This window comes from Halichoeres trimaculatus, unplaced genomic scaffold, assembly GCF_033239565.1.
Source record: "Halichoeres trimaculatus isolate MK-OKI-2021-1 unplaced genomic scaffold, fHalTri1.1 fHalTri1_scaffold_4, whole genome shotgun sequence".
NCBI lineage: Eukaryota > Metazoa > Chordata > Actinopteri > Labriformes > Labridae > Halichoeres > Halichoeres trimaculatus.
The window spans coordinates 565541-590475 of NW_027437182.1; the positions used below are offsets into that span (position 1 = coordinate 565541).

Below are 24935 nucleotides of genomic sequence, written 5' to 3' on the forward strand. Positions count from 1 at the left end.
AATCAGAGCCACCTCCTCCTCCACCTCCTCCTCCTCCTCCTCCTCCTCCACCCCCACCCCGCCTCCGCCTCGCTCCCCGAGATCCACCGTGAAATATCTGTCAGGGTGGAGACAGAGCAATTTACCCACAATCCACTGGAACTGACGGGAGACGCATCCCGGGCTAACACTGATCCCTGGAAAGAAATGGGCTGGAAGTGTGTGTGTGTGTGTCTGTCTGTGTGTGTGTGTGTGTGTGTGTGTGTGTGTGTGTGTGTGTGTGTGTGTGTGTGTGAGGAAGGAGCCATCACAATTACCAAACCACCCACAGTAAATATGTTTTATTCTCCAGGGTGTGTGTGTGTGTGTGTGTGTGTGTGTGTGTGTGTGTGTGTGTGTGTGTGTGTGTGTGTATAATGTATGTACTGTATGAACGTGTCAGACCAGCTGCTGCTTCATAAACAAAGTGCCGGCAGCTCGTAGCCGTTAGCCTGACAGCGCTGTAATGACTGACGCAGGAGGCCCGGGGCCCCCTGACCCACACACACACTCACACTCACACACACACACACACATACACACACACACACCTTGAATTATTTATAAATGTAATGAAACCTGCGGAGGAGGGGCTGTCTGCGTATGTACTGTACATGAACGCTAAATATGTATTAAGGGAAACGTGTGTGTGCGGCGAGCGCGCAGCACGCTGATCGGTGAGTAATGGACGGCGGAGCAGAGAAATCCCACTGTGCACAAGCTAATTAACCAGTCAGAGTGTGTGTGTGTGTGTGTGTGTGTGTGTGTGTGTGTGTGTGACAGACTGTATATTCAGCCTGCATGTCTAATGTGAACATGTCTCCTCAGAGGGTGAACAATGCATGTGAACATGTGTGTGTGTGTGTGTGTGTGTGTGTGTGTGTGTGTGTGTGTGTGTGTGTGTGTGTGTGTGTGTGTGTGCTAAACTCAGTGTAACATAAATATGAGTCAGTCACATTTTATCAAAGAGCCCACGCTGTTTGGTCTCAGAGCTCCTGATAGTTAGAGGAGGTTTTACTGATAATAAAACAGACTGAACGCAGTGTTTACGCCTTTAAACACGCAGAATAGAAAACAAGATCATCAGCATAAAGACTGATATTTTCTACGGTTGTTTGACTGTGTCAGAAAAAGTCACTAACTCTGAACAGCCTTCATTATAAACTGAATTTAAAGCAAAACATGTTTTTTGCTTAAAACAAGGCTAACACCTATCAGCTTGTTCTGACACGTTCCTCACAGCCCCTGTTTGAGCTCCTTATGTGACGACCTGAAATATAACGAGGCCTCAAAACGTTATTTTAAATAATGTGATAAAACTCTTTGAGTTTGGGGTTTTATTACCTTTTTTTCATTATTATTATTATTTTATTTAATGATATTTTCGGCTCGACACTTTTGTTACATTCTCAACCAGATATTGAATTTCAGGCTTTACTACATTTTTTTTGTTCTTGTATTTTAGGTTGTTGTTACTCTAATCTTAAGGATTATAATTCTTTCATTCTTCTGCTGCTTTGATCACGTTTAATCACGCCTTCAGTGTGTTTCAAGTTGTACCAAATTTTTCACCCAGGGTGGCCATGATGAAAAAATTTGGGATCCAGTGGTTTCATGCAAATAAGTGCTCCATAGCGCCCCCTATGGTGCCCTAAAGAATTAAAAAATTCAGCCCCTAAACAAACTTTGACCATGCATGATATTTTTTTATGGATCAGGGACTTTGACAAAGTTTTGCCTTTTTAAACTTTACCTTTAAGAGTGTTCAGGTATTCTGAAATATGGCTTGAAATGAAATGTTTGTATTATTTATTTTACTTTATTTTGTTAACTTTTGATGTCTGTATAGGTAAATAAAAAAAATAAAAAAAATTGAATGTATTTTTCTTTTTATATTATTATCGTTATTGTTATTCTTATATTTCTTATTCTCATTATTCTTATTTTTATTATTATTCTTATTCTTATTCTTGTTATTATTATATTGGTAAAGTTGTAGGATTCTTCTTGTCTTTTGAGAATTTGGTAAAACCTAATATTTATATACAGTGGAAAGGCTGTGGCCTCAGAGGAGAGTGTTTAAAGCTATGAAATTAAAAAAATGACCTAATCTTTAAAGCATGAAGATGATCTTGATACATTTTTTTTTTCTGAAGCTCAAGATTTTAAAGGTTTATTGGTGGAAGCAGCCCCACAGTGGAGGCCGCTGCTAAAAAGGCTTTAATAAAGAATTTTATATATTTTGAACAGAGATCTTTTTGGCAGAGGTCCCTGATATATTCAGACTTATTCACCTCACTGTGACCTCACTGTGACCTCACTGTGACCTCACTCCTGACTCTGTATATGTCATTAACTGTATTATTTATGCTTGTTGATTGATTAATTTTAAAACAATATATTTTTTGTTTTTGTGTTATACTGTCTTAAAATCTTCATCTTACCACAGGGCTGCTGTATCATTATGATGGTACCATTTTTATTTTGACCTCTGCCTGTTGACACTATGGTAAAAAGGTGACATCAGAATGGAATAGAACCCATCAAAGCAGAATGGAATGGAACCGATCAAAGCAGAATGGAATGCTTCCAATTCGAAGCCTCGTAACAACAGCGATTGATTCCAGAACTCAAATTCAACAGAAGTAACAACCTGATCACTCCTCATATCAGATAAATCCACAGAAAGTAGTCCCCCTTTCCCCTGTGGCCTGTTGACACAGTTATAACAACCTGTCCTGCAATCTGGACACCGACAGCAGAGCTGGTGAGAGCATCTCTTCACTGCTGCTGATCGCTACAGAGTCTCTTAAAAACGTGTCAGGTCAAAGCTCGGGAAGAAAGAGGAGTCGTTTCCTCACAGATCCCTGACACCTGGGTGACGTCACCTGTTCAGGGCTCTTAGAGGAGTCGTCACCTGTTCAGGGCTCTTAGAGGAGTCGTCACCTGTTCAGGGCTCTTAGAGGAGTCGTCACCTGTTCAGGGCTCTTAGAGGAGTCGTCACCTGTCCCAGCAGGTGAGACGGCTAATTAAAGCAGATGTTTGCAGCTGGAGGTGAAGGATCGCTGCTCGGTGACGGATCACCTGAGCTGAGTTAGCACTCTGCTTCCGTCTGCCCTCAGGTGACCTGCAGGAGTCTAACAGGGTCTCCCAGGGGGTCCAGCAAGGGATGACCTGGATGCAGGTTTCCATGGTGACAGCCAGGCAGGTCACTTAGGGCCGCGGTGACAGGGATGGATGAGGGAGAGCCAGAGAAGACGAGCGGCGGTGAAGGAAGAGAAATGAGGAGGGGGGCGGAGGTGGAGGTGGAGGTGGAGGAGAGATGAAAGACGAGAGCAGGAGAGACAGAAGAGGACCAGAGGAGGAGAGGTGAGGCCTCCTGCGAGCTCTGTAATGGGGTCGTGACACGAGGAGAGGAAACACGGCGGATGAATAAAGAAGTGGGAAAGAAGGACAAAGGACGAGGAGTGAGACGGGTCAGAGAGGGACCAGAGGCTGGACTGCAGGACCAGGACGCCTCAAACCGCTTCACTGAGTGAAATCTGCATCTGTCATTTCTTTAGTTTGTCTCAAGCTGTTTTAAAGATGCAGTTAAAGGGTCATTCCACCCAAAAAGCTCCAGAATACATGACTTCTTTCTAAATTTCACTCAAGAAAAAACACTGGCTTTAGGGAGGAAATACGGCCAAAATTCAGCTAACATTATTTAACAAAGGATGATTTAAATTCATCAAGAGACTTTCTTTTATTGTCTCTGCAAAGATACACAAAAATAATCTTCTTGTGACCAGTGGGTGAAATTTGAAAAAACGAATTTAATTAAGCCAATGAGGAAAAATGTCTTTGCAAACAAACCCGAACCCTTACCCTAGCATAACAAGAAATGAGCTAAATCAGACAACAGGTGAGTTCTTTTAGTTTTTATATATATATATATATATATATATATATATATATATATATATATATATATATATATATATATATATATAATTTTAAGATATAAAGTTTCGAATGGCTTTAAGAAAGTTTTAATTATTTTTAGTAAAAGAAGCTTTGTATGGAAGCCCATTTCTGCCAGTTAAAAAAAGAAAAAAGTCAAAATTATGAGATAATTAAGTCATTATTATGCAATAAATATATTGTTTTGTTTTTTTTATTGGTAAGGTGTCTTCCTGTCGTCTATGTCACACTTTAACTTTTAATCACGTTTTTTTAATGTTTGTGTCAATTTTATGAATTTATATCTAATAATTATGACTTTTTAATTCAAAGTATGAATTTGTCACAAACTTTCAACTTTTTATTTCATAATTTTGAATCTTTATCTCATAATTCTGACTCTTTATCTCTTAATTGTGAATTTTTATTTGAAATCATTTAATTAATTATATCATATATTCACCTTTTTTGTCATTTAAATTATTTTGTAGCTGGTGGAAATGGGCTTCCATAGCTTTGTTTGTTTTCTTTTGTTATAAAGAGAAACATTTGATGTTAATTTGTAATAATATTTTTGTTTTTATGAAAAAGAAGATCTGGTTTGTTTTTCGTCCTCCTCTCGACCGTCTGCAGTTTTCATGTCGTCATAAATGTCTGAGGTTTGAATGACTGAAGACAGACCATTAAACTCAACATCATCAGCAAATAAAACAACATCCTCTGACAAATTCTCCTCAAAGCCCAAAAAAACTCCAACAGTAAATCCATGAAGCTTCTTTCCATCAGCTCATGAGGTCGAGACACTCAGACGTTTCCTCTTCCAGACACAGAAACATCAACTGGTTCAAAATGAGCGTATTAACATGAAACATCTCTGAACGTCAAAAACGACCTGATGACTCATCCAGAGGTCTAAATTATTAACCAGCAATCAGTTAACGAATTATAAGGAGGTTTAATTATTCATGAGTTTGTCATCGACCTCTGGATCGAGCTCTGCTGATGACGGGAACTTCTCCAGTACTGCCCTAAAGTGTAAGCTAACGCTAAAACTTCTGTTTTACTCTGTAATGTAAATATGTCCTGTGATTTTTACCATGAAGGCCAAGAAAGTTCCTCCGTAAATAAAAAAGTAATTTATCGTGTTTAATCAGACCATGTTTTGTGTGTAATATTGTCAAATCTGACGATATCAGCTGTAGCCATAAATTCAGAAATGTGTGGCTTTAAATTAGACATTCAATAAATCAATTTAAATAAACTCTAAACAAAAAGGTAGTTAGTTTGTGAAGCCAAAGCTCACATTTTCACCCTGAATTGTTAAAATAAAACAAAGTTAAAAAAAAACAAACAAACAATTAAACTTTTTTTAGTTAAAGTTCACAAAGATTTTTATATTTTAAGTTTTCATAGTTTGGAGAATGTTTCCAACTCTTTTCAAAGTTTAAGAAATAAGTATCACAGTAGCGCTGGTTGTTTTTTCTGTTGTCATTAACGCAGCTCCCAAAGTTTGTAGAAAATACATGTTTGCAAAAAGAAACAGCATCAAAAACAGAAGCGTCAGCTTTGAAGTCGAGTTCAGACTCACGCCTTATGCAGACGATGTCGTTCTCTGAGCCCAGAGTTTAGACCTGGATAATCTGCTTATATCTCAATGTAAAACCTGAGATATTTAGTGAAAGTGAGCCCAGCTCACAGCTGTACCTGAGCTCAAAGTTAGCTTAGCATCAGACTGACCTCATCATTAAATATTTAAAAACATCAAACTTTCAATCAGCTGATCGTCCGTCGCTCACCAGCTCGTCAATAAACCAATCAAACTGAAATCAACTCAACTGTAAAGTCCTCCTCCGCCTCCTCCTCCCAGGGAGTGAACACCTTCCACTCGCTCCTCCATATCACCTCCTCCAGCACCTCCTCTTCCTCCACCTGCAGCCTCCTCTGCCACGACACGCGAGACATGTTTCCCCCCCGATGTTTCCGCGACGACCACCGTCCATAAACCAGGCGGGCGAGGAGGCTCCGTCCACACCTCCGTCCACCTGCTCACCGCCTCCTCCTCTCCTCTCCTCTCCTCTCCTCTCCTCGTCTGCCTGCCACACTCGGCCGCTCGCCAAATCAACCTGCCTGCCGCCGCCTAATTGGTGATGTCATCACCACGACGGGGCTGCACTGCAGATTCTCCAGATGTGCTCAACTCCAGTTCCTGCCCCTCCAAAAGCATCCCAACAATCTTCACCTCCTCATCCTCCCCTCCGCCAGCCCGCCGGCCAACCAGGAGCCAGGAATCCCAGTGAATCCCCGCCCTCATCCCCAAAACCCTGCGCCTCCTCCGCCTCCTCCGCCTCCTCCACCTCCTCCGCCTCCTCCGCCCCTCCTGCTCGTCTGGGGGAGTCATCTGTCAGCCCCTGGTGACTGCTGGAGTGTGAAATTAAAATCTGTGTGTGTGCGTGCTCGCCTGCATAAATGTGTGTGTGCCGATGATTGAGAGATACTCTGTGTGTGTGTGTGTGTGTGTGTGTGTGTGTGTGTGTGTGTGTGTGTGTGTGTGTGTGTGTCCCGGCTGAACAGAAGGTCAATAAGAGGCCGGTGGGAGCCGTAATGTCGGCCCCCCGGCGCTGGAAAACTGAGCTAATAGACATGTCACCACTGACACACACACATGTAACTACAGCTCTGTGCTCACACACACACACACACACACACACACACACACACACACACACACACACTAACTCATCAACGTGTGTGATATTTAAATATCTGAGAGCGAGAAACAGAAATTAACGCAGGTGACAGAATTTCCCTGTGTGCGGCCGGAACCCGTCTGAGCTCCTTTCGTATGACGTCACGCCGCGCTGACGGTTTCAGACATGATGAGTGACCGAAGGAGCGCGTCACGCCGTGAGTTGTTCCATGTTTAACTGAGCGTGACCACAAAGCTGCCACTGTCATGATGTCTTCATCCACGTCCGGTTTTTAGAGATTTACGACCAGAGACGTTTGATTTTTCGTCCGGTGGAGCTCCGAAAGAAATTCTTCTTTTCTTCAGTTTTTATTTATTTCACTTTACGTTTTGACTGACTGTCGAATATTTCAGCTTCAGCCACAGAAAACAGAGAAATTTGAGGCTCTCTTTCCAGATGAAACTCCTTCCTGTGGTTCGACACCAAACATTGATCAGAAAACCAAAAGTTTGACTCAAACTTCACATTCCTTGAGTCATTGGTTTGCTGGTTTCCACACGCTGGTATTAAACTTCTGTCTGCAGTTCATTTGACTTAATTCATTAAACGTTTATGAATTAAACGCTGCCTCTGTTTCCTTTTTGATTGGTTTAAATTTGAATAATCCTTCCCAGGAACCTGCCGACTGATTCCCCACCTTCCCCGTTCATTTCCAGGGAATAATTCAGACTCTGTGACGAAGGAACGTCTGAGTTTGTTCATTAATCTGTTTCCTGTTTCCTCTGGCTTTACATCAACACGTCTCTAACGTGACACACACTCAAACTCTGTGAATCCATTTATAGAAATCTTATTTTAAAGCTTCAAATCAAATCTGTCCACTGTTTGAAGTATCTGTGTTGAGATTTCTTAAAAACCTAAACGTTTATTAAAGCAAAAGTTTACCTTCAGTATTTATTTCAACTTTTAAAACGAGATTAAAGAAATATCTCAAAAAGTCACTGAGACTCTCATGAATTGTAATACCAACAATTAGCTTGGAAGAAGTTACTTTACACTTTACACACTTTGTTTTCCTTGATAAGTTCATATTAGAGCTTTGAAATGTTTTCTTTGCTGGTTATTGTGCTGAGTCTCGTTTCTTTTTCTGTCTTTCTCTGTTTCTGTCTTAAACTTAAAAAAATAATAATAATTTAGGTTAGTAATTTAGTTTGTATGAGTGGACCCCAGGAGGGGTGGCTAATGAGGATCCAAATAAAATATATTAACCATGGTTATTCTAATAGGGTTAGGAGGGTTAGAGCTACAGCAGGAAGTGGTTCATAGCGTCAAATATCTTCAATTTCTGTCAATTTCATGAATTTTAACTTTTTGTAGGGGGCGCTACTGAGCCGTTAAACCACTCTCAATCACGAAACCTCGTCAAACCTTCCCACACTGCGCTGAGTCCATGTGTACAAAGTTTGGTGACTGGACGAGAATTTGAAGCGCCAGAAAAAAACTACTTCCTGTTTCATGGTGGACAATGATTTCAATGGCAGAAAATGGAAATCAGCCTTTATGGCCCAGAAATGTTTGAGCTTTTAAAAATTAACTCAAAGAACGAATATAAGTATTTAAATGAATGATCATAAATCACATTTATTTACTTTTAACTCATATTTGATGTTTGATGATGTTTATATCTCAGCTGAAGGATTTTAAGGCTCTGACTCTGTGAGTCTGGATAGATGGACTGACCCAACAACAAGGCTCTTTAAACCTAATATCATACAGCCGTGCCTCTCTTTAAACTCTTTTTGGTGTTTCAGTTCAGTCCTGTCAGATACAGGTGGTTTATAGTTTTTATATTTTCCTGAAGTCCTGTTTATTTCCATAAAAAGTGAAATCTTTCTTCACAGTTTGAATCAAACTCAGAAGAACGACACTTTGAATGAAGCTGAGTTACGGGATCTTTAGATCTGATTCCCTGTCTTTAAGGGGACGCGTTCCTCCTCAGACCCAGACCAAAGCTCCTCCTGCAGCTCAGAGGACTGACTGTAAACTGGACTTACATCTTGCAGCAGCTTCTCCAGGCTCTCCTGCAGCTCGTAGAAGTAGCGGGAGGTGATGAGGCCCTCGCGGCTTTTCTCCAGGCAGTCCCTGGACAGCTCGATCAGCTGATGGTGGATGAAGCTCAGGACCCCGTCGGCCAGCGGGCAGACTTTATCGGGGGCCGAGGAGGAGAGCAGCTCAGCCAGACGCTCCTCCATCTGAGCCGTCGCCTGAGGGGAGGAGAGGGGAGGAGAGGGGAGGAGGGGAGAGGGGGTGAGTCAGAGAGGAGGTGTATAACTCACACACAGAGACACAGACATGATCCAGAAGAGTGTGTCCATGATAATGTCATATATTCGAGTTAATCCCTCCTCAACCTGCGGCTCAGAGATAATATTTCCATTTAGCAGAAAACAGGAACCAATCAGAGTTTAACATCTCCTCTTCAGGTCACATTTTAATGACAACCACAATATTTAGAGTCTGACTCTTCTCAACATCACTTTCCTGAGGGACGAACTGCTGAGAGGACTCACAGTTAGTTTCAGACTGTGGGGAGACGGCAGCGTTACAGTGAGACAGGTGTTTACACATAGACTGTACAACAGGCCTGTGATTGGTCGACTGTTGGTGAGCTTAGATTCATCCTGCAATCAGGAAGTCACACCTGCGGACGCCCTGTCTCTACATGAAACACAGAGGCTGAGCTACACGCCAGAAACTCTGAGTCTGAAGCCGTCAGACTTAAATCTGACAGGAAACAGCTGCTGAGATGTCCAGAGGGTCTTCAACCTGTGGCTCTGGGGCCTGATGCAGCTCGTTGACTCCTTCAGTGGCTCCTTGTAGATTTAAAGAGTAGCTACAAGAAGCCACTGATTTTTTTTTTTTGCAAATTTTTGGAATTTTTGAAATCTTAAAACTTTGGGAATTTCTACAAATTTCCCTTTTTATTTTTTTCCTTTTTTATTTTAAAAAATGAAAATTTTGAAATTTCAAAATTTTGGGAATTTTGCAACTTATTGAAATTTAATACATTTTGCAAATTTTTGACATTACATTTTTTTTTCTTTTTTTATAATTGCAAATGTATCAAAAATTTAAAACTTAGACGTTACATGTACAATTATATCATTACAAAAAACTTCTTGTTTCAATAACTTTTTCACTAGATTTCAACTATGTAGCATGTAACCAACTTTTTTTCTTTATTGTGAAGATAAAGTAGATTTTGTGAATGACTTTAATCCAGGTGAGCTGAGGAGAAATGTCTCCTGTTAAAGTAAAGGTTGCAGACCCCTGGTCCAGGCTCACTTCCTCAGACACAGTTTTGCAATAAACGCTAACATTGCAAACTGAACTCACATCACAAAAAGTCTATTGACAGTTTTAAAGTTTTAAGAGCTTTTTTTCTCCTCTTATGTAATCATTAAGGGGTCTGAAGACACTTGTTCAGGCCCAAAGAGTCCTGAAAGAACTCAGAAGTCTTCAGTCTGTCAGTAGATCTAAGGTAAGACTTAGAAATACAGGATAGACTTTGCAGACGTCAGAGTCTCATTCTCAGGAAGGTCCCAGCTTTTATTAAGGGTTAGGGTTAGAGGGTGAGGACGGGGTGTACCAACCTTGGGGAACCGCTCCTTGTACACATGGTTCATCATCACGATCTCATGGTCGAAGGAGATGGGCGAGCGTCCAGGACTGAAAGACAGAAACACGAGAACTGATGAATCTCCCAAAGCGGCACAGCCATCAGTCTCTGTGGAGACTTTTCTCTGATTTTATTCAGCTATCTGTTATTTTTCCTCAGACTTTGGTCAGTTTGTCACACTGAGACGTGAAGGGTCAGCTTCTAACAGACCGGTCTGGATAAAAGCGTAAGGAACGACATGAAGAGACAGACGTTGAGCCAAACCAGAGGACCTGTCGTGGAGTTCAAATTTAAAATGAAAACAGTGACAGACGAGTAGAAATATGCAAAAAGACATCCTGAGATCAATGTGACTAGCTAAGCTAACAGCTACATGGTGCTCACCTGACAGTAAAGCCACCAACACCCCCTATCTCTGTGGAGGAAGAAGAACATTCTGGAATGTTGCACACTGAGTCTGTTTTTTATTCAGTCATTAAAAACATGGACATCAGAAACATTCCGGAATGTTCCCGTAATGTCTCTGAACAGCTGTTGTGAGTCTAACCACACTCTGTGACATCATTATCATCCTGTTTCAGGGAGCAGTGTGTGTGTGTGTGTGTGTGTGAGTGTGAGAACAAATCACAAGCTGTTTAGAACATGAACGTTGTCTCTGTGACATCACTCATCTGCTCCTCAAGCAGAGTTTGAAAGCCTATCGTTGGTGGTGGCTAATTCAAATAATGCTGACTCATCCTAAGGGTAAAGAGGCGGGTCACGCCACCTGTCACGTCAAGTCAGCCATGCCCTTATATGGGAAAACTCTTGGTTCTGGTGTTTCTGCAGCCTGCCTCCAGTGGACATATGAGGAACTGCAGTTTTACTTACAAAGGATTTTAGAAATCAGAGGAAAAGCATGTTTGCTTTGAACGTTGAGCCTAAATTTTACGTCTGCATTTTGTTGTTAGCGTTGTTGTACATACATCTGACAGATGTCGTTCCCATCTGCTACAAATCCACACCACTTCAGGGCTGGGATTTTGGTTTCACTTCTGTACGCAGGGAAGATGACAGTGCATCATCTGCCTGATCTGGCTCTAGATGCTGTAGATTTGCTCACAATAAGAAGGTGAACACAGGTCACAGAGACAGTCTAACCCGCTCTGTGAGCTCATCTTTCTCTGGTGGTCCAGTCTCTGTCAGCCTGTGGAGGTCAGACTCAGAGCTCAGGTCTTCCTCAGGGACTCTGCCTCAGCTGACCGCTCTGGATGTGACAGGCGGGAATAAGAGCAGCATGCTGGTCACACTCACTAACGGGACCTCAGGGTCTTCATCATGTGTGTGTCTGCAGCCGTGTAAACCCAGCACCATGACGACCTCTGGACCTGCACGGCTGCACACAGCGCAGCACACAGCGCGGCACACAGCGCAGCACAAAGGGAGCTCCTCCTGGGAGTGATGGCCCGTGTGCGTCTGTCAGTCCGTGACTCTGAGAGCGTCCGTCAGCTCCCGGGGGTTTGATGACCTGACGAACTGACAGCTACGTCTCTGTCCAGAATATCAACCCATCCGTCTCTGACTCCATCCTCTGCTCCTCCAGGGACTCCTCTCTTTTCTTATTCCATCACACAGCCCCCTCCACCTCCTCCTCCACCTCCTCCTCCACCTCCACCTCCACCTCCACCTCCACCTCCACCTCCTCCTCCTCCACCTCCACCTCCGTATCCCTGACCTTTCTGAGGCTCACCTTCTGCAGGAGACGGTGACACTGTGTGTGTTTTTGTGTATGCACCAGACAGGAGAGAGTCTCTTCAAGCAATTTCAGGCTTTGTTAGCCTCATTTATTATTGATCACCTCTATTTATTACTGTCAACAACTGCCTTCAATATTTCATTTTGGGGAAATGTGAAAACGTTTTCCTCTGTGCTCAAACCGTACCGAGTGTGCCACCAAAACATCACCAGTACGTAAAAAACAGATAGTTTCATGGCAAGCATTCACAATTTTTAACCAAATTTATCAAAATCTACAGAAGCGTTGCTTTCAATTAAAGAAAAAAAAAATCAGGTTTTACAGAGAAATTTATCCTTCAGTTTGTTTTTTGTGATAATTAATTTTGTTTTTCTAATAATAATATATATATATTTTGTTATAATCATTATATTGGTTTGTTTTTTGTTATAATAATAATTATGATTGTGGTAATTAATTTTGTTTTTCTGATTAGTATTAAAAAAATAATTAAAAAAAAATAGTATCGAGATACTTTAGAAATCCCTGAGAACCTCAACCTGCTGTTTTTCATTCAGGTTCTCACGGGATTTCTAAGTATCTCGATACCTCAGGAATAAATTACTCAGAAAAACAGGAAAAGTAATCTAAAAATAGAAAAAAAAAAATTCATAAAAACAGAAATAATTATAACAAAAAAACAAACAAATATAATAACTTTAACAAAAAACCAACCAATAAAAAAATATCAATCTGAAAAAAAAATTAATTAACACAAAAAACAAACCAAAGAATAAATTAGTCTGAAAAACCTGAGTTGTTGTTTTTTTTTTTTCAAGTGAATGCAACACACTTCTGTAAAAATCAGCTGATAATAACAAAATAAATAAATAAATGATCAGATGTGAAAAATATCTCCTGCAGAGTCTGTTTCCACAAACACGTCGGTCGATGAGGTAAAATTGGAAATTTGGGAACTCCAGGTGTTTGTATTGGTATGAGTCATCGCCCTTCACACACACACACACACACACTCGAGCATGTGCGATCATGTGACCTGAGCGATGAGGTAATGCTGTAAGTCATCCATCGGCAGCTCAAAGTCCAATTAGCTGCTTAATGGGAATGAGAGCAGCCTGAACGTGACACATGGGCTGGACGTCACACAGGCTGTTTATCACTGAGGTGACAGGGACACACACACACACACACACACACACACACACACACACACACACACACACACACACACACACACACACACACACACACACACACACACACACACACACACACACACACACAGACTCATGCTGCCTTTTGTTCCTGCTTTGTGTGATTGTCGTAGCCTGATGATCAAAGTTTAGCCCTGATATCAGATCAAATTCACCATCTGACAGTTTTCTTCACTTTCTGTTCAGGTCTGATGTTAATCACACAAATTCTGACTCTAACACTTTTCCCTTAATGATTCTTCATGTTTTTAAAAAGCAAAAAAACTGATCAAAGTCCAGAGTTTGCTCACTCTGTGCATGAGAATATATTCGGATTTTTATTGCAAGCACATTTTCGGTAAGTCAGAGCAACTTTCCCTTAGTGTGCATGGTTACTGTTCATTATTACTTGATAAAAAACTGTCAGTTAAAAAAAATAATAAAATTAAAAAATAAAATTAAAAATTGCAGTACCACCCAAAAACACTGGGGGCAGTGTCTGGCAGTGAAGCCAACAGTTCAGACCAACAGCGTTATAATATCTGGACACAGTCTCTGTAAATCACCTGTTTGTTTCTGACACAGAGGTAAAGACTCAGCTGCTGCCATGTCAGACACGCTGTTATACGAGCAAAAGTCGTCAGTTCAATAATTAAAATAAAAATCTTTAATATAAATGAGTGTGAACTGACAAAGAGAAGATCTATTCCGAACAAAATCATGTTTTGGACCAGACTGTAAACTTGTTTATATCTGCCTGAATATCAGCTTTTTGAATGGGTGTGCATGTGGTTTCTTGTATTTCTGCAGCCAGCCCTAGTGGACACTCAAGGAACTACATTTTTTTTTTTTTAAATCTATTTTATTTATTGAGCAGAGGATTTTACCTCCTTCATAACTCAAACACTAAGACTTTCTACTCAGCTAGCGTGTATGTGGTTTCTTGTATTTCTGCCGCCAGCCCTAGTGGACAGCTAAGGAACTTTTATTTTATTTTATTATTTGGCAGAGGATTTTCCCTCCTTCTTAACTCAAACACTATCTTTCTTCAACTGTCACCACATTTTTTGTCGGAAATTAAGAAAAACTTTTAGTGGAAACTTTTGGCTCTAAGTGGCGCCCTCTTGTGGCTGTGTTGCTGTATGTCCATTTTGGGATGCATGAAAGCATGAGGGCTGTTTTTATTAGCATTTAAATTGCACATAAAGGGAGCCTGGAAGAGTTGTTAAATAGCAAAAAGAAGACATCAAACGGTGGCTTTTAACACAGAGACGACGTATGGAAGGTTGAAGGTGAGGAAAATGTCATCAGGGCTGGAAAACTATCTCTAATTTATGTCTTCAGATTTAAAGCAGTGGACAGTTTGGATCAGGAACGGATCAAATGTTTATCTCCTTCAGTTTCTGATGTTTCAGCCTCACGTCTCCGTGTTTTGATCTTTTTGAACAGGTTAAAGTGAGAAATGTCAGATTCATGGACGCCAGATTGTTGTTGTCTCTTTGGTACATCAAGCTTCTCTGAGCTGCACTTTTTCCTAAGGCCAAAGCTGCTTTCACTCATTCATCCTCCAGAATAATGCCAGCGGTGTGTGTGTGTGTGTGTGTGTGTGTATGTGTGTGTATATGTGTGTGTGTGTGTGTGTGTGTGTGTGTGTGTGTGTGTGTGTGTGTGTGTGTGTGTCCACTTGAGGAGTGTAAACGTTGATAAAGCTCTTTTCTTTCAGCCTGTGGATCTGTTAAACCTCACCTTGACAGCCCTGCAGCAGCTCGTTCACGCTCTGAAAGCTTTTAGTGTGAAAAACAAACAGGAAGCGTCGACTTCTCACTCACAGGAGAAAAACCAACAATGACCAATCGTGAGCCCACACACGGCGCCGCCTTCACTCTGAACTCAACTTTCACTCTGTGATCGTGTTTCTTCAGAGCGAGGGATCAATCACGCCGCGGCGCCTCAGTAATGAAAGGTTAGCCTTGACAGAGACGGATCCAGGACCAGAGGCTGTTATGTACATTCTTTAATTTTCACAGAATAATTTCTTCTTCTCTTATTCTTCCTGCGCGCTGGCGGCTCGGAGCAGCCGCAGCCTTTATTAAAATAACGCTCTCCGTTCACGGCGAGCTGCGGCGCAGGTCCAAAGTGAAATCCTGGGGATGAATAAGAGAAGAAAGGCAGACAAAGGCTAATTACAACCCGCCATATTTCTTCTGTAATGGGAAATAAAAACCGCCTCGTGGCGACGAGTGCGACGAGTGCGACAAACGTCTTCGTCGTTAGTTTGAGGAACGAGCTGGAGAAGTTGTGTCAGAAAGTTAGGAGCGGACATTAAAGACAGGAGTGTTTTCACCCCGCGGTGTTCAGAAAGAGATAATTAAAACATCTCTGGACCAGCTTCCCTCTCTCTGCCGCTAAGTGGTGAAGTCACACATGACAAAAGGCGCTCAGAAAGCTGAGAGCTCATTGGCTGGGAGGGTAATGGAGGTAAATCAGACCAGACAGCGAATCAGGTGGTGACGAGGAGGGAGGGTGTGTGTGTGTGTGTGTGTGTGTGTGTGTGTGTGTGTGTGAGGGAGAAAGAAATAACATTGACGCTTCCCAACTGAAGCAGCGACTCGGGAATGAGAGGCCTAATTGAGCGTGACAGAGAGCCGAGCAGAATCAGGATGAGGTGTGTGTACAGTATATACACATCTGTGTGTGTGAGTGAGTGTGTGTGTGTGTGTGTGTGTGTGTGCTATGAATGCTAAAAACCTCGACATACTGATGGAGGTTTGTGATTTCACTCTGATTTTTAGTCAAACTAAAACGTAAACGTTAAACACAGAGGAAGAAATTTTAATGAAGTTTCTGTTTTAAATTATCTAAAATAATCAGTCCATCATTGACTCCTGATCTGACGAGCAGATTTTGACACGTGTACATACGTGTATCAAACTGAACCAAAAAAGAATGGGGAGGAAATCTGATCAGATGTATCGCCTGAAATCAAAAAAGGGAAAATTGGGAGCGGTACGGGAGTGGGACGGGAGGGAAATCCACTCTGTGTCACTCTGTAGTTCCCTCATTAACAGCTGGAGGGCGCCTGTCAGTCATGTGAGCTGAGCTGTGCCTCTGATTGGGCAAAAATCTGGATCTTCTGTTTCAGACGGGAGACGGTTTTCGTCCCAGGCTGTAAATCGGTTTATTTCTGCTGTGAAAACAGATTTTTAGGCTTGGTGTGTGTGTGTGTGTGTGTGTGTCTGTGTGTGTGTGTGTGTGTGTGTGTGTGTGTGTGTGTGTGCGTGCGTGCGTGCGTGCGTGCGTGCGTGCGTGCGTGTGTGCGTGTGTGTGTGTGTGTGTGTGTGTGTGTGTGTGTGTGTGTACCTCAGGAGCATTGTTGCCACAGTTCACTTGAGAAAGTAATCTGATTACTGATTACTCCTTTAAAAAGTAACTTACTTAACTGATTACTTGATTTTAAAAGTAACTTAGTTAGATTACAAGTTACTTCATTAGCTACATTCAGCAGCTTCCAACAACACCTGCAGCTGCATGATTTGGAAAAAATGTGCGACTGTGATTAAAAGGAATAATGTCTGAGTCTAGATTTTTTGGTTCAAGGGAATATGCAGTTATATGTTATGTATTATACATTTTGAATTTAAAAATACAACTGAAGAAAGATTTTACTGTACTATTTTGGTACACTACAATGCTGCTCAGTTTAATTTTAGATTCAATTTTTTTCTTAAACACTTTGTTTTTGTCTAATTTTTTTTTTATCAGTTTGTTTTTCTATTTTTATTTTTTTCTGTTAAAGCTGTAGCCCATTGTTCCTGCATTTGTAAAACAATTAGCAAAAAATAAATGTTACTGAAGTGCGAGCTCACATAATCCTCAGTACTTCACACCCTGTACTTAAGTATATGTTTTTATTTTTGTTTTTATTTTCACTTTTATTTGTTTTTATTTTTGGCAGTTTTGGTCCTCCATATGCACGGGGCACCCCAGTCTAAAAATTCTGGGCACGCCCCTGTTCGTCACCAGGTGCCTTGTTGTAGCCTACGTTATGTTGCTCTGCTCCTTAAAGGATGGATTAATGATAAACAAAGGGTTCAGCTCTTGATATAGAGGGAGTTACAGTGAAAGATGGGACTCACCTTTCCCCAGGTAAAAGTCAAACAACTTTTAAGCGTTTATGGACGCAGAGTGCTGATCTCTCTCTGATTGTTGTACGTTGCTTTGGACGAAAGCGTCGGCTAAATGAACTGTAGAACTGATTATGTGTACTGATTATATATACATATCTATATATATCTATATCTCCATAAATATAAATATATATATATATATATATATATATATATATATATATATATATATATATATATATATATTTGTTTTTTTTTTTTGTTTTTGTTTTTTTTACAAGAAAAATGAAAAGTACTCTAACGCACAGTGACTTGGATTAATAACTTTTATCTGAATACTGATTTGAAAATAGTTATGGGTTAGATTAGTCGTTACTGTAAAAGAAGTGGTCAAGTCACAGTAACGCGTTACTAAGTAGTGCGTTACCAGCATCATTGTTCTGCAGGTTTCAGCTCCTCAGGACAGAGTTCAGTCTGTGATGTCAGAGTTCTAGAACTCCTGCTGCTGCTCTGCAAACTGACTGTTCTGCATGCACGCTCCTGATTGGTCGAAACTTCTCAGGCTGTAAACAGAAACCTGAGCAGTCCTCATATCACACAGAGGAGTTTACAGATGAAGCATGGAAATGTAGAAACTGTCCTCAAACTGTTTGTCTCCTGATGAATGTCTCCTCAGTTTGATGAAATAATAACCATCATGACACAGATTAGAAGTCAGGCTTTTTCTAACGCAGATCTCTGTTTATAGGGAGACAGAAGTCCTCCTTAGGTAACCGACGCTGGATTGTGTCCCTCCTGCTTTTGCTCTCCATACACTGTTTTTCTTTATTAAAGCCCTGCTGATTGGTCAACACTGCTTCAACCACAGAGGTAAAGAGTGAGGAAACTGAGATCTGGAGAGGAGGTCAGAGACGAAGGAGATGGAGAAATGAAATGAGCGACTCTGAGGAGCGATGATGATTGGCCCCTGGAGGAAGAGTGTGAACAATGAAAACGAGCTGCAGAGTTATATATACAGTTATATGTAAATCAGAGAGCTGCTCTGAGTGATGACAGTCTCTCCTCCCTTTTCTGCCCGTCTGTGGTTTTTCTTCCACTCTCGTCCCTCGTTTCAGCGCTCCGTCCGTCCACCCACACATCACTCACAGCTCCTTCCTTCTGTCCACTCTCCGTCGTGTTGTGAATGAGCTAACCACCAGCATCCATCATACCTGTGTCTGTGTTACAGGCTGCTGCAGCCCATTAGCTCTGCGTGTGGAAAGGCCCATAGCTCATCCTGTCATACATGTCTCTACACAGGAGTTACAACTGTCCTCCACGTGTGTCAGCAAAGTTTGGTCGTTAGATTTCCTTTATAACGAGTAAAATGACAGCGATAGGATTACCTCTGGACTTATCCTCGCACCGCAGTCATAGCAAGAAAGAAAATACTTCCTGTAAACATGTTTTTACTCCAGGTGAAACGCTTTGTGGCAGTGGCTCAGGGAGATGAGTTAAAGGTATCTGACATTCTGAAAAAGAAAATGAAACTTAATAATAAAATTTGTGCTCCTTTTACCCCGTTGTAAAAAAGTTGATGTGTCAGTTACGAAACCAAACCAGGACAAGCAGAGTAGGGGACTAAGGTTATAATAGTTAACTAAAACAAAACTAAAACCAAAACTAAAACTTAAAACACATTGCAGTTAACTCAAACTAATAAAAACTAGAAAATAAAATAAAAATGATAAGTAAACTAAAACTGTATCTTGTGTTCACTAAACTAACTGAAACTAACTAAAATTAAAGACTAAATGTTCTTCGTTATAGTTTCTAACAATATTAATCGCCTTTAGGATTTAAATTAATCCCACACATTTTCCCAACCAATTTTACGACAGTTTTCAGCAGTTGTCAGCGCCGGACGGCACCATCATAGTGACATACTGGGACGTGCTTGTTTACTGCACTGACTGGCTGTGCTCTGTGCTGAGACCAAACGTAGAGGAGGAACAAATCAGAGCATCTGTAACAATTTAATTTATGAGTCTGACTTTATTGTTACAGAGTCCAAGTTTCTAATTATTAAAGCTCAGATTATATCATCATATTGTATTATTTTATATAATTTATGTATACACTATTTTTATTTGATTTATGTCAACATTATTTTTTTACATAATTTATGTTTATATTATTTTTTACATAATTAATGTTAACATTTTTATATAATTTATGTTTATATTATTTTATTTAATTAATGTTAACATTATTTTTATACAATTTTAGCTTATACTAGTTTTATTTAATTAATGTTAACATTATTTTTATATATTCTATGTTATATTATTTTTATTTAATTTATGTTAACATTATTTTTCAATAATTCATGTTTATATTTTTTATATATAAAACTAAAACTAAAAAACTAAACTAAACTAAACTAAACTAAACTAAAACTAAACTGAAACTAAACTAAAACTAAACCTTGTTGCAAAAATCAAAACTTAATAAAAACTAGAATGCAAGCTCTAAAACTAAACTGTAACAGAAAAAAATGTCAAAACTAACCAAAACTAAACTATAATGACAAATCCAAAACTATTATAACCTTGAAGGGGACCTGATCTGAACGAGAGTTCAAGATTAAAGTGAAACTTCTAGAACAAAGTCGAAATGTTAAGATTAAAGTGAAATTCTTGAAAAAGAAGACTTTATTCTTGACAGTATGTTTCCTGTAAAATGCAAACTGCAGTTGCAGCACGATGTGTTTCAGGAAGCCCCGACCAAAAACAGAGGTAGACGGTGAACGCCAGCTTTATATATGACTGAAAAAAATGCCTGCGCTCCAAAGTCTTTTTCAGAGAGTGACTTTTGGAAGCAGTGGTTGCATTTATTTACTTAACATTTGGCTCCATTCAGCTACATTTCATACTGTCTAACAGTCACATCTGTCCCTTTAAGGGCAAACATGATGCTGATGTGGCCCTCAGTGAAAATGAGCCTGACCCCCTGGTTTACAGTGAAACTGAGACTCACCACAAACACATACAGGTCCTCCTCTGAATTGTATGTATGTATGTTTGTATGCATTTTATCTCAGCACTCCTCTCAGTCTCTAACTGGACTTTAAAGCAGATAAAATCAGAAAAATCAAAAACCCGAGCAGCTTTCCCTGAGGCGTGTGTCGTCATCAGACGGGTTCAGAGACTGGGACACTTTAAAATTAAAACTGGACCCAGACTTGCAGCGACTCATCAAACCCAGCCCCTGATCCCCCCAGTCCCCCCCAGTCCCCCCCAGTCCCCGGCTCTCTCTGGGTATTTATCTGGACCTGCAGACCGTCCTCAGACTCCTCGCTAAGAGCTTTTTAATGACTCTCTGCTGGCAGACTAATTTGACGCCGGGCTCTCCGCTGAGGCTCATCCTCCCTGCTGATGACGGGGGCCGCTGGGGGGCCACGGCACAAACACTTTTCAGTGACGCCTCCATGAATATTTACCTGCTCAGACTCCACTTCCTGTCTGTGATTACAGCTCTCTGAGTCTGTCAGACCAACGGTTTTTAATGTCCTAATTTTTTCACCTGACAGTTTGAAACGTTTCTTTTATTCTTCCTTATTTTACCACACAAAAGAGAAGTCACACCAGGACGTACACACACACACACTCACACACACACACAGCCTGGCATCAATCTACCGGCACAGCAGGATCCTCATCAGATACCCAGCATGCAGCTCTGTCTCTGCTGCTTTCATCTCAGAGGAGAAAAAATCAATCTCTGCAGAAATCACTGAGACAGATAAGGACGGAAGCTTCTGGACACAGAGAAGACGTGAGGGAGCAAATATGGGGAAAATAACCGCGCAGTGGACGCAGAGATGGAGCTCAAAGGGATAAAAACCACAGGTGGACAGGTGAGTGTCACTGATAGGAGCAGCCAGGCTCTCACCTGTCACAGACACGTCTCCAGGAAGAGTCTGACCTTTCTGAGAGCTGGCAGAAAAACAAAACCTACAGCGTCAAAATATGCTCATGTTATTCATCCCGTGCTGAGGAGTCTACGCCAGGTCTGGATCTAAGGGCAGTGAGATCCTTTCAGGATCTTTACATGATTTACAGCTCAACAGATCCTGTTTTCCTCTCAGCGGTGTTTGAGGAAACTTACATTTCAGCCTTAAGTCAGAGTCTCTGGGAGATCCCCCAAAGATTTAACAGTTTCACTGAGGAGACGCTTTGTCCAAAGCAATGTACAAAACAAATAAGCATTTTCCCTAAAGATCTGGTGAAAATCTCGTGAAAGTTTCTTAGAAATCCTCTAAAAATCTTGAAAAGACCTTGTGTAAATCTCATAAATATCTTGCAAACATCTCGTAAGGATCTTGGAAATCTTGTGGCGATCTCATGAAGTAGTTATCAACATCTCATGTCCACTAAGATCATGTGGATATCTCGTGAAAATCCCTTAAAATCTCTCAGAAATGTCAAAAAGATCTTGTTAAGATCTCTTAGTGAGGTCTCTTGAAGATCTGGTGAACATGTTGTTGAGATCTTATTAAAGTGTCTTGGAGATCCTCTACAGATCTTGTTAAGATTGTGTGTAGATCTCTTGGATGTCTTGTGAACATGAACTTGTGGAGATCTCGTAAGAAGTCATCAAGATCTCTTAGAGATCTTGTAAAGGTCCATTGCGTGCTTTCCTAAAAGTCCCTTAATAACTTGGGAAAATCTTGTGAAGAGCTTGTTGATACCTTGTGGAAATCTCTTGAAGATCTTGTGAAGACATCATGAAAGTCTCTTCAAAATCATCTAAAGATCTGATAAAGATCTTATGTAGATCTCGTACATATCTTGTGAAACATGTCTTGAAGATCTCTTGGAAATTTTGTGGAGATCTCGTGAAGAAGTTATCAAGATCTCTTGTAGATCTTGTGAGGATGTCCGCTAAGACCTTGTGAATGTCTTGTGAAAATCTTGTAAAGATCTTATAAAGATCTTATTAAGATCTTGTAAAAATCTAATGTAGATCTCAAAAATATTTTGCAAAACATTTCTTTAAGATCTCTTAGAAATTCTAAGGGGGTTTTGTGAAGAAGTTATCAAGATCTCTTGAAGATCTTGTGAAAGTTTTTTGGGGATCCCCTAAAGATCTTGTGGAGATCTTGCTTATATCTTAAAATCATCTCTTGAAGACCTTTTGGAAATCTTGTGCAAATCTCATGAAGAAGTCATCAAGATCTCTTAGACATCTTGTAAAGATCCCTTGGATGTTTTCTTAAAGGTCCTTAAATAACTTGTGTTAATCTTGTGAAGATCTCATAGATATATTGTAGAAATCTCTTCAAGGTCTTGTAAAGATGATACTAAAGTCTCTTCAATATCCCCAAAAGATCTGATAAAGATCTTGTAGAAATGGTATGTAGATCTCACAGATATCTTTCAAAACATGTCTTGAAGATCTCTTCTGTGGAGATCACGTAAAGAAGTCATCAAGATCTCATGGAGATCTTGTGAAAGTCTCTCGTAGATCTTGTGAGGACCTTGTGGATATCTTGTGAAGAACTTGTAAAGATTTGGTTAAGAAGTTGTTGCGATCTTGTTTAAGTCTCCTGGGGATCCCCTAAAGATCTTGAGGAGATCTTGTATATATCTCACAATCATCTCTTGAAGATCTCTTAGAAATCTTGTGGAGATCTCGTGAAGAAGTTATCAAGATCTCATGGAGATCTCCTTGGAGTCTTTTGGAGATCGCCAAAGATCTCTTGAAGATCTCTTGATGATGTCGCTTGAAGATTTATTAAAAATCTTGTTGAGATCTTCACAAGATCTCATCTTGTGAACATCTCTTGGGGATCTTGTGGAGATTTTGTGTAACTGTTGTTTTCACTGGATTGGACCACATTGGGCTGTTCATAGACTCGTTCAGAGATTTCTTTCTTTCTTTCTTTCTTTCTGCTGGTTTGTTCTGAAGCTTGTGAACTTGTCGTGCTGTGACTGTTTTTGTCAGGGTGGAAGGTGTTTAAAAACAGACCAGTCCTACCTGAGGCTGCGTGAGCGCGGTCTCATGGCGGGGGAGCGGCGTCCCTCCTCGTCCGTGATGCTCTCGGAGCTGAAGTGTTTGGTGAGGAAGTGCAGCTCGTCCGGCGTGGGCTGGAAGGGCAGCTGGTGCAGCTTCTCCTGAGATGAACAGGAGGACTGTGAGAGGAGGAGCACAGAGGGAGCACAGATTACAACCAGGATGGAGCTACGGCGGGGTGAGGGTGGAGCTGGACCCAGGAGGCGGGGCCCGGGGTGGGTGAGGACAGGGGGGTGGAGGGTGGAGGAGGTCCTCTCCACTCCTGCTCCTCCCCGCTGTGTGAGCGCCTCCACCTGCAGACAGCGCTCACAGAGACTGAACACCAGGTGTGAGAGACAGGGAGCTGCTGCAGGTAACGGTGATGGATCAGGAGGAGACCAGAGGGATGGGGGAGCAGACCAGCACTCACAGACCAACAGGGGGCAGAGCAGAGCTACGGGGAGGTGTGGTGGAGTAACGAGCACAGAGGACAAAGATACTCACTGAGACTGTGGAGCTGGGAGTGTTGGTGCCATATCCAGAGGAAGGTAACGAGGCCAGAGACCAGCGCCTGCCATCGGTCCTGCAGGAGAGAGAAGCACAGATGAAGACACCGAGAACAGAAACGGTCTGTCAGAGAGTTTATTTAAGGGGGATGCAAACACGAGGAGAGCATGGACTGAGGAGCGCAGGCAAAGCCACGACGGACTGACTGTGCAGAGTCTAAAGGGTTAATGCTCTTTATCATTCACACCTTCACACACTGTGGGCTCTGAATGACGTTTATAAAGTCTTTACTTTAGTCTGTCATCTAGACTCAAAGTCTATACTTTAGCACTCTGCTCCAGCCTACAGCGATGAGAGAGACAAAGTTTGCAACTTTAAAACCAAACGACTGAGGTGTAACATGCAGCGACAGGCCGAGAGTAAGTTTATCACCGCTCAGATCAAAGCCACAGAGCTGGACAGAAAAACACTGTAAGCTTCTAGTTTGTTTAAAATGCTGAACTATGGCGGGACTGGTTTGTTAATCTGTGTGCACTAAAAAAGACACTATCTGCCCTCAGCCACTAGTGGGAGCTCCAAGTCCAGTGAATTCTGCCAATAAAGCTGGAGATTCTGAGCATGTGCAGATTTTCAAACCTTCACTTATTTATCTGTTGTAGAAATCCCTGAATCTGTCTGTGTGAAAACAGCACCAGATCTTCACGAGGAGGATTTCCTCAAACACCAAGATCTGTCTGGCCAGTCGGAGGGAAGGGGGTTAATGTGTTACCCCTGGTTAAAAAGCTAACGGTCTGTAATTTGCTTTAAAATCACTCAGTGAGCTCAGAGACTTCTAGCATGTAGTGACATCATCAGGGCAGAATGTAGTGACATCACAAAGACAGAAAGCTCTCTGTGCTTGATGATGAACATTCTAGAACCTCATTGATGGAGCTGCAGCATAAAGGCCGAGTAGAGCTTTATAGAGACTGTAGGAGAATCTGTGTCTTCTTGGCCCAAGGTCACACGCTC

The 24935-nt window shown here is 41.3% G+C and overlaps 1 protein-coding gene across 7 annotated transcripts in view; it reads right to left on the reverse strand.

Moving 5' to 3' along the window:
* mast2 (microtubule associated serine/threonine kinase 2) overlaps positions 1 to 24935 on the reverse strand; it is a 195062-nt gene that overhangs the window by 18653 nt on the left and 151474 nt on the right. For all 7 annotated transcript variants that reach the window (XM_074669032.1, XM_074669031.1, XM_074669030.1 and 4 more), the window contains 4 exons: positions 23922 to 24000; positions 23403 to 23557; positions 10301 to 10376; positions 8702 to 8911 (listed from right to left, as the gene is read on the reverse strand). In XM_074669032.1, coding sequence (XP_074525133.1) covers positions 8702 to 8911; positions 10301 to 10376; positions 23403 to 23557; positions 23922 to 24000 — 520 coding nt within the window. The remainder of the gene's footprint in view (positions 1 to 8701; positions 8912 to 10300; positions 10377 to 23402; positions 23558 to 23921; positions 24001 to 24935) is intronic.